An 11,019-nucleotide genomic window follows, 5' to 3' on the forward strand; every position below is an offset into this window, starting at 1 on the left:
GGGGGGGGAGGTGTTGGAAAAACGAAGTTGTTTTATGACACATGCATGCATAAACAGTTCCTAAAAGGAAAAGCTTGGACTTCTGTGAAATTGGTTACTTCTGGTCTTATGACTGCCACATTCATGGCTAAAAAGCATGTGTAATGAACTGTCAGCTTTGTTGCAGGTACACTGAAATGCCACAGTCTAAAAAAGAATGAACTCTAATATACAGCATGGTAGAAGAATACATCTGAAATGCCAGCCATGTTTCATTCTTTGCTGAAACATACATCAGTGAATCAGCCAAAAACTATAACTGTAGTAAGAACTTAGGAAAAGGTTTTCCCATAGCTTCAGTTACAATTTTGTAAGCACAGTGAGGAAATGTTAATTGAAGCCAAGTAGCCACGGCATCCTTAATGTCTGTTACCTGCAAGACTGGAGAATTTAGGACTGTCCTGGAATAAGATACTGCTCTGGTTGGTAGTGTCCAAAACCCTGAATAAATACAGTCCCTGGTGCATAAAGCTCAGTAAGTGTAAGACTAAAAACAACAACTGAAAACAGACTCATGTATGCAAATTCAAATGTTTTTATATTCAGCATTTTAATTTTGCCAGACTTTTTCAGCTATTTTTCTCCTCAAGTATGTACTCCACCTTCAGTAAGACTATGTTTCACATCAGGCTTTTCCCTTGACTTTGTCTTTGGGAGTATCCAGAAAGTATTGGTCTGTCTCTCTTTCTGATCTGTTTGTGAAGCCAGCTTTAGGTTTGAGTTAGCTGGTACGATCATCTCCCAGAAGAGGCAGAAGTACATATAATATTCTATTTCTCTTAAGGAGAGCTAGTTTGTTGGCTCGTTCCCTAAATCCACCAGTAGCATTTAGTGCTGTAATTGCTCACGTATGTCACTAAGCTTTCCAGAGATATCATCAAGCTCTTTGCATAGTAGAGAGCTGAGCCACTTTCCCAGGGAATGGGAGGAGTACTCTTTCTGGTATATATTATGAGTGCTTACTTGCATTTAGGGAATAGCAGCCAGTCTGGTAATAAAAAAGCTGCTATAGAGAAGTCAGAATAACTGCTAAGGAGCAGAGATGAGCCCGTCAATGTTCCTTCCACAGCCCAAGCGCTCTAATCAAAAACACCAAGATATGGGTAAAAACACCAAAGAACTGAGAAGCCAAAAGCATAAGGCAATATGCAAGCTAGCTTTGCAACGACAGTAAGCCTATCACATTGGGCTGTATACTATTCAAAACACTTAAAATTTATTCTAGGAACTTGATGAGATAAATGTGTAAGAAATTTAGATCATCCCAATTAGGAAACAGTGCCAGTTCAGCCACCACAGAGGAAACAAGTGCCTGCAAGGTGTGAATCTCACTTATCTATAAGTGCAAACAGTGGTTTTTTTCTTATCTTGTCTACACTTGAGGTTTGCACCACTGATAGTGGATCCTGACCACTGACAGCTGAATTACAAGTCTTAGGAGTTTCAGACTCCTTGAGGTTACAGGTGCAAACTCAGCGTTTACAGGGTCTACACAGTCTTTACAAACTTACTGTTCATGGGGTCTGTACAGCATACAATGATGGACTATTTTCCCCACAAATTTTCATGTATGAAATTAGAGACATTTTTGAAGGTGTAATATTATTCTTCTCCTTTTATGGTTGTTTAGTCAGATGAATGCATCAAGTAACTATTGCGGAAGGCAACAGAGTATGTTTTGACTGCGTTGTGTGCAGACAGCATGCAAAACAACTGGAGCTCACAAAATATAAGTGAAATGCAAACATGCAACATCATGTATTAACTGTACCCTGAACAGCTGAACTGAGCAATTGAAACCCAGAGACATGTCAGCTGAGGTCTCAAATTACAAAGGGATATTATGAGTGCTTACTTGCACATAGGGAATAGCAACCAGTCCAGTAATAAAAAACAGTCACATTGAGTAACTACTTACAGGAACATTCATATCTACAAATTCACTTCTACACAGGCTAGATCAGAGAAGGTCTGAGGAGAAAGGTGATGGCAGGAGGAAAGTGAATTAGGGTACAACATATTTTCTTCTGCAGTTTCTCCCTTGGAAAGCAAAGAATTACACAAATCTGCAATCCTGGAGCACTGCTTTGCTTTCTGACAGTACAGGTATTATTCTACTGAAAAATAACATGTGTTTCTGCATGTGTTCACTATGGAATGATTTTCAAGATGGATGAAGCACAGAACTGGAAGTCCAAGTCCTATTCCTGGTTCCACTGCAAGTGACTCGAGCAAATACTTTAAATACTTACAGTGCTTTTGCTTCCACCGCTGGAAGGTAGGGAGTACTAACACACACAAAGACATGGTGATCAGACTGCATAATGTTTCCAAAAATCTGTTATAACTCCCAAGATTTCGTAGTACCTTTCCTCCTCTGTATAACTCTCCTAAACGTCTACGGTTCAGCCCGTTTTGCTGGGAACAGTTTTCCCCGATTTTTTTTGCTACCCAAGGCACCCTTCTCTGGATTACACTTCATGGAACACACAGTGCATTTTCTGTAACTAACCACTGAGTCTGTCTCGCAGTATGCCCTGCCACCATGGGTGCTCACTCCTGCCAGGCCCTTAAGGTTGGCCACAAAAGACCACTAGGCAAGACAGCGCAGGCTGCTGATGCACTGCCATCTTCTGGGAATTGATTCTTTCCGTAACAAGTTAGAGGTACGGTATCTTGCCCAAGACAGGTAACTAGAATAAGAATTCTGAAGAATCCTTCACATAGACTCTTTTATTTTATGATGCTGATTTCATGACTTCAATATGATTATTAGTGGTGTTCTAATTTTCTTTTTTTCCAAATGTTAATACTGTACCTGAACCAAGCGGTAGAGGTTAAAATACAGAAATTTCTAGGACTGAAATTCAGAACAATCTGACACTGCAGATATTTTGCACTGTTAGTGAATGTTACCTTCAAAATGAAGGCGTTTAAGAAATCCCATTCTCATTTTTCCAACCTTGAAAAGCAATTACTTAGTAACTGTCTGCAAAGCATGACCACACTCAAAAGTTAATTTGCTTCTGTGAAGCTGGCATGTTCAAAAGACTAATTGCTGGACACAAATATGTAAGTGTGCATCTTGTGTTCTTCGTAACTCCATTATACCTGGCAGATATACTTGCCATTGAAGGTTCCTGACAGAAAGATTAAAAACTCTGTGCTTGGACAATTGTAGAAAAGTAATTCTCATGAGCCACAGCTTCAAAAATGTAATTTTATTTAAAGAATGAATGTTGCAGTATTAACTCCGCCTAGAGTGGAGTGGAGCCAGTGAGACTGGTTATACAGCAATAGCAACAACCAGAGCACAACTCAGTAATTATATTTAGACACCACAGGGCGGGCAGTGTTGAAGTACAACACTACTATTTTTATAATTTTTTTCTGATTTCAACTTTTAAAATCTCTTTTTTCAGATTTAATTTGAAATAGGAATGGTTTATATTAAGGCTGTAATATCTCAACTATGGTTATCAGGCGATAGATAGCTACAGTGCAAGGAGCAGGCAAAATCCCTAAAACCAGTTTGCCAAAGCGTTGAGCTAGCATTGGCCGATAACAGGTTCTTCTTCAGATGCAACAAGGTTGTCAGTCTGGTTCATTCAGTTTTAAGCTCATCACTGCGCTGAAAGTTAAAAACTGATTGTGAGCTGAAGGGAAGGAGAAACAAACAAAACCCAGCCTGCCCAACACACAGAAGGCTTGTTTCTTCCTCAATCAACACAAACAGAGAAGATGAAGCCTCTATAGATTTTACAGGCAGTTACATTAAAAATAAGTTTTTACATTTACAGTTACATTAAAAGTTTCAGTGTTCAGCAAGTCAGCTTGATATATGTACCCAGTACATTTAATACAGTTTAACTTTTAAAATGCTGGTTTTGTACACTAGTGTTTCAATCTCTGTTCGAGTTCACCTTAACAAACAATAGTCTAGTAAACTATTTTTCTAATATTTAGACATATACAAATGTATACATAATCAGAATTAAATGGGCAATGTTCTCCAGGAAAGCAAGAGGTAGTTCCAAGTTTACAGCAAAGACTGTGTTTAAGTGTAGATTAATCTGTTTAAGGGATTGCCCAAGAATTCCCCAAAGGGAAAAAGTGCCATAGTCTCCTGACGGCTGATTATAAGTCTTGAACTTAATCAGCGTTAAGTCACTTGAATGTAATCCTGTCCATCCTGACACTCACACTCAGACCACAATTCCACAACACACTGGCTTTGACAGCAGCGTCAAAACTCAGGAGTTCCTGTTCTCTTTTCTCCTCTTTCTGCCATTCACTCTGATCGCTGCACCCTGGTGTTCCGCATCCTTGTTGTGCCAACACAACTCTGAGGCCATGCTGTGGAACACAGTGAGCAAACTGATTCAGGTTAAGAAGAACCCCATTCTGCATGTCCTCCACCCCACAAAAAGATACTGTGCATTTGCAGCCTTCACAGATTTTTCAACTGGAGAGAAGAAAGGGAGTTTTTTCATAACATAAGGAAAAAGAGGAAGACAAATGGAAAGGAACATGCATGTGTCTCAAAACGAGGTTTAATTCAAGACATCACTTGTTCACCTGCAAGTTGGGGTCAGATCCTCCAGCCTAGTAACAGAATATTTAGCCTAAATGATATCGGTCTCCCAGGATGCAGAAGCATGATTAGAGGAAGAATACTGCTCCTCCTGCTAATGACACCTTTCCAAAAGATGAAAGACTGGACAAAGTTGTAAGCAAAAAAAATTCAAATAGTAGAAGGAACAGTGGAGGAGAATTCTTGGGGTAAGAATGACAAGAATTAAGACCAGGCTGTGAGTGAATCTTGTTTTGAAAACTTCACACACTCCTGGAAGTCTAGAAGTAGAAGCACTTGCCCAGTTGACAGAGGGCTGAACTAGTCCAGGCAGCTATCATCTCCCTATGAGTCCCAGAGCAGGCGTTTTCTGGAGTGTGGCCAGCATCAGCATGTGGGACCAGTGGTCCTTACCTGGTGTCGATAGTTGTACCAGCCGTTCGAACCTGCAACAATCACCACCCAGTGCTTGCCTCCATCTTCAGGTTCTTCCATGGGGAATGTGCTGATGCCCAGAGCACAGCCCAGCAGCACAACTGCTTTCAATATCATCTCTCTTCTTTATTTACTCCACAAATGCGAGAAAAAAAAAATCCCTAATGAAGAAGTTTGAGAGAAGTAGATCAGAGGACATCAGTCATAAATAAAACAAACATCAGTAGTATCACAACTAGAAGCTTTTCTTGCTTGTGGGGTTTTTTTGTGTTTTACAGACCATTCAACCCACAGTACAATTTCTGGTCGTATCTTCCTTTAGCACCAAACTGCTACTAGTTACAAGAGTTTTCTGTCAGCTTTCAAATCTGACTGAAAGCAATTCTGAATAGGACAACCAAGTCTTTCAGCTCTCTCTGGTTGTTTTGTTCTATAATAGCTGGTAATGAATAAGCCTCAAATACAGAGCAAGCCTCACTATCAAGTATTTCACAGATGAAACTTTTCTAGATTAATACTATTCTCTTGGTCTCTGCTTATGTAGTTCACTGGTTTCTACTCACTAGCACTTAGCCCATTATTATTGAGTCAAATCCCGGGTGATGTAGGCACAAGGATGCATAGACATGGAGAACTGCTTGGGGGTTGGAAGGTCAGAGTGTCACAAAAGCTCTCTGTGCCCACAAAGCCAGAGAGGGTGGAGGGAGGCCATGCCACTGTTCTGCACAAGATACAGCCCTAACTGCTGGGGCTGGGGGGAAGTGCAGACTGTGAAAGCCTCATGCTATTTGTGCAACCTGTTATGCTAGTGGAGAGCAAATGTGAACCGGTACCACATGAAAGACTAGCATTTTCGTCTCTTTTGCACAATGGTTAAGTGTTTGCACAAGGTGCACAGCGAGAGAAGCGGGTCTGAGGCTGAGGACGTCAAATTCAGAAGAGCAGAGCCAGAGAGGAGGTTTGAGCCCATGCAGAAATGACCCTTTCTGCTTTCTTGAGAGGACTAGAAGTAGCGTCCCCACTAGTGATCTTCCTGAGAGCCTTGATTGTCTGATAAAGTGCTATAAAAGCAAACAATCTGGCCATATCTAGTCAAAGGCTTACTTTTGGGGTTTTATTTTTGGGGGTGAGGGTTATGTATATTGGTCACAGTCTCAGGTCTGCTGCATCCAATGTATCCTCATAAAGCAAACTCCCTTGAAGAACTGCATGCTCTTGGCACATGCACAAAAATTACATACTTCCTCATGCACTGAGAGGTGGGATTTTACACTGGCCTACTTACAAAAACGTAACATGTAGTATGGGTCTTTCCAAGACTTGATCTACTGGTCACTAAGATTAAGTCTTGCAGGCAGTAGTATGAAAAAATATATATGTAAAATATATATTTTATATATTTATATATATTTTTGGAAGTTTTGTTGTTTTTTTTTAATGGAGCTATCACAAAGTAAAGGAAGTCATGTTAGCATATCAGCTCGTATTGCAAGAGTTGTTACCACACAGAAAAACTCCAGAACAGGAAGGAAAAGACTGAATCAAAAATTAAGTGCTATGACACCGCTTCATCCAAAACCTCATTTGAATCTAGGAAACTTATCTTTCAGGAATAAGCCACTCCTGTCACTGCCTGCAAGTGTGAGATTTGGGACCAAAAACAATACATGGTAATTTAACAATTTAGGGTTTGTTGAATTATTAGCTACTTCAGCAGTTAAGCGGATATGAAGGAATAAGCAGAATTTTTATGCAGTTTGATAGACAGTTATAATGTCTCATGTTGAGCTGGAATTGTAAATTCTTGTCATTGTAGTCGCCAGTGACAGGTGGCTTTGTATGGCAACTCTGCCTTGTCTATCTTGTCACTTCTTCAAATGATTAAGACAAATAACATACTAACGACTGCATTGAAGATATACTGTGTTTACAACATCCACAAAACCATCCTGTTCTGCTGCCTACAGCACAGCTAAGATTCAGACCAAGTTGTTTAAAACTTTTGTAAAGTGCCACAATACACCATGGGCCAACAAGCCTATTCATTCCCAATATTCTGTTTCAGGTATATCTAACTCCTGAAATATTAGACAAGAAAAGAAAATCAATGTATTTTAGACAATCTGCCTAGAAATCTCAACTGAGTTTGACTTACTGGAATATGGAGATGAATTTCATGCAAACAGATCCCTCAGAGCTCAGTATCTGTTTCATGAGAAGGAACTTCCTTCCATGTTCATTAAAGCATAACTTTTCATTTCTCCAACTAAAAACATTACTTATATTTACATGAAAGATACAAAGAGAAAATAAATGGTTCAAATGATTGCTGAAGGGCTGGAGATCCTTTCACATGATGCTTAGCTCTTAAGAGATGTAAATCATTAATTCAAATCCAGGACATATCAATAGAAGCTGTGCTGCTGCCAGCTGTTCACTGGGCCCTATAACATGATGGCTAATTTCAAGGCAGACAGGCATCCATCACATGGAAACAGTCACTGCCACCAGCTGTCAGTTACTGATATACCACGCAACAGAGACTGAAGTAGCTTCAGTAAAAATACACTATGGAGTGCCAAGTCCTGAATTGGAAACAATTTGATGGGACTGTCTTTCCTGACGAGCTCACACTCCAGACTATACTAACACAGATCTATAGCTCTGAGGACCCCAGCCAGTACCTCTCTGCACAGGGCCGTGTTGTGCGGGACACAGGTGTATGAGATACCAGCCCCGCATTCTGCCTGCAAACAGGCCCACAACAGAAAAACCCAGGGCCAGATCAGGAATGAAGACTTAAGTTATCAAGCCCCTCAGGCAGTTCCTCCATGAGGAATTCAACAGTCTCCCATGTGGTATGCGGATATCCAGATCCTCAGGTTTCTCACCTCTGCTGAGACAAAGTTGTAAATGAAGCAGAAGGCCCAGGAAAAACAAACAAAAACCAAACACCAAGAAAAATTTGCATTGCATTAGAAAACCACATATGTTTTGTCATGGGTTATTTAGAATAGAAAAAAACCTTTTATACTAATTAATGACATATAGTCCCACTTATCTGTCTTTTCCTATACTATAATTAAATCAAATTAACACCGGAAAGAAGGGGGAAAAAACCTAGACATACCACAATGCATTAATAAGCCATGATTAATAAATGCTCAGCTCCCCAAGGTTCTCTGAGCAGCATTTAAAATAGGTTTAACCATTAAACACAAGTGCGGTGGGAATAGGTCTTGTTTCCAACTACTTAAAAAAAAAACAACCCACCACAAAACCAAAAAAACCCAACACACACCACCCCACCACCCCCCCCCTATTTCTGCTTGTTTTAAAGAAAGCCTTTGAGTGCTCAGGCAAGCAATTTAAAAGATTGTGTTCTGGGTTATGTTGAATGCGTTCTTGACCTACAGTTGAGAAGAGAAAGTTCCCATTACTTGCTATGTTTTCAGGTCATATTCAAAGAGAAACCAGCTCAGCTGACCAGCTTACCACAGGTACATAAAAAGCCTTTTTCTGAAAGCAAGGAATCAAAGATCTGTCACATGTGATCCTAAATGCACGCAGAGTGAGACTACATGGAAGGGCTGAAAATTCACTACAAGATCATTTTAGAGCTTTGGCTGACCCCCAAAAATATGAGATGATTTGATCAGCTCTGCCTAGTCTTTCTGGTAGAAGAGTTAATTAACTTTGCTTTGGACACCGTGTCAGGAAAAAGGCACGTCTCACAGACATAGTGGGTTGAGCATCAGATCTACACATGCAGAACCACAGCACGTACACACACAGGTAGGCTGCTGCGCAGTTTGCAGAGTCCCTGGAAGAAGCATGGCCAGAACTGGGTGGCTCTTGCCAGAACAATTCACTCAGCTCTTAAAACCTGTTTTTCCTGACAGAGGTACCTTGACCACTTCCCATTACATGGCTAGCACACATCTCTGACTTGATAAAAGACGGATGCTTAAGAAAGACTGCATCTGGAAGTGGCCGGCTGCTGCTAGAACAATTCTTCTGGTCAACAGCCTGTTCCCTGAGTTCCCAACTTTCCTTTGGGAGAACAGTCCACTAAGATCAAAAATCTTAGAACAACAGGACACCACCCTAAAGAAAGGAGTTTGAGTTGATCAAAGTATTTTCACTAGTGTTTAGAGTGATGTTGACACTTTGGTAGCTTAAACTCCAAATACCTCAAGCACAGCCTCTAAGAGCTATATAAACAGAAACCATATATCCATTTTCCCTTCATGTGAATTAACAGTAATCTTGGGGAAAAATAACAGCCTTAAGCTAATCAGCTGATCATTCCAGTTTTTCTTGGAAACCTCTATTTCTTTCCAGCTGCTCTTCTTACGACCACTAGCCTTTTAGTTTTCAGAATCAAGTCACAATTCCTTTTCCCACACAGTGCTTACATATTGCCTGTCACTGTAATATTTAGATGCTGATTTCCACAAAGTATGTGACTCACAGTAGCCCTCCTCACAGGAAACTAATGTCTGCAGTTCTCTGTCAGCAATGTTCTGCCTACATGTTGTGCCGGCTGCTACACAAACTGAGGCACCCAAACCCGTGATTAAGCCCCTGCGGAATTAGTCCGATTTTCTTTATGCACTTGTATGGTAGAAAGAAAAAGTCTTTATCACTGTAAACTCTGAGAAGCTGTATTTTGAAGGAGATTATGGTCTCTGTTGCAAAACAATTCTTTACAAAATCTACTAGTAACCATTTTATGAATCAGCCTAATTTGATTAGAACTTGTAGTAAAATAATATAGCTACTGAAGATATGTAAGTCACTTTTACTGTAAAAACAAGAATCTGTAATTATGTTAAGTCAGAATGGTTTTAAACATTTTTAAATGTTAAATAAAGGTATTTAAAAGTTATTTTAAATAAAGTTCATTCTACTGTTTGCAGAATTGTCTCTCAGCAGCAGAGAGATGGCACCATTTATGGGGCGGGGGAATCACTCCTTATGCTTCCTAGGACGGTGACTATCTAATATACCTGGTTTAGGGGATTTTTTTTTTCCTACGCACTTCAAAAAGCCCAGGTTCAAATTTGGTGTATCTTAATGCTTCAGTAAAACTGCTTCTGCTATTTACTTTCATATCTGTCTACAAATATACGAAGCCTCTGCAATCACATTCTGAAGGGAGAAAAAACAGCTACTGCAACACTGCCTGAATAACTTTAATTTATTACATTGCATGATTCGGGGCAGGGGGGTTGAGGGTAGAGGAATAAGTCAGACAAGGGTAAGCATTTCTGCTCAACAAACATGGAAGTGTTTGGAGTGTGGACAGAATGAAATTCTGGAGAAGCGATTACACAGGAAGTCTGAGATTCCTGCACTCCATGTCTTTTACTATGGTTTATCTTAGCGTTTCAGATCTTCATTGCAATCTGTGTTTTAACCCCCAAATATAGACACCCAACACAGTGTTGTTCCATCCTAATTAGGAACTAGTGGTGCTACTAACTCGAGCAGACCCTCATGTTATGGCAAGGTTGTCCACCAGCTATTAATAACCAGCCACGGTGCAGTACCTTTAGGGCATCATCAGCTCTTTGCAGAAAACCCATAAATTCTTACTGCATCGTTTTCCCCCGTTAAAAATGTATTACCAGGGACTAAAACTGTGCTGCTGCTACTGCTTCCCGCCAGACCTCCCTCTTCTCTCCTGTGCCAGCCCTGAGCAATGCCCCTCCGAACGAGCCGCTTTGACTCCTCTACCCGGTGAAGCCCTTCCAGAAGGGCGAGCTCAAACACAGCTCCCAAGCCAGAAAGGCCCCGTGACAGGGGGGACAATTGTGCCCAAACCCCTTTTATTGAAGGCATCACCGACGATGCAGCTCGGCGCTCTGCAGCAATGCCCACAACGCACGGGCGGAACGGCGGGCTGACCGACCCCTCTCCCGGCGTCCCAAGGTGGGGGCGGGAGGGGTCGGTTGTGCAAATCGACC

At 40.8% G+C, this 11,019-nt stretch overlaps 1 protein-coding gene across 1 annotated transcript in view; it reads right to left on the minus strand.

Annotated features, from left to right (window-relative positions):
- LGMN (legumain) overlaps nt 1–5,201 on the minus strand; it is a 21,765-nt gene extending 16,564 nt beyond the window's left edge. The window contains exon 1 of the mRNA XM_009332363.1: nt 5,027–5,201. Coding sequence (XP_009330638.1) covers nt 5,027–5,164 — 138 coding nt within the window. The 5' untranslated portion in view covers nt 5,165–5,201. The remainder of the gene's footprint in view (nt 1–5,026) is intronic.
- Nucleotides 5,202–11,019: the final 5,818 nt, after the last annotated feature.

Source organism: Pygoscelis adeliae, unplaced genomic scaffold (assembly GCF_000699105.1).
Source record: "Pygoscelis adeliae isolate BGI_AS28 unplaced genomic scaffold, ASM69910v1 Scaffold429, whole genome shotgun sequence".
Taxonomy (NCBI): domain Eukaryota; kingdom Metazoa; phylum Chordata; class Aves; order Sphenisciformes; family Spheniscidae; genus Pygoscelis; species Pygoscelis adeliae.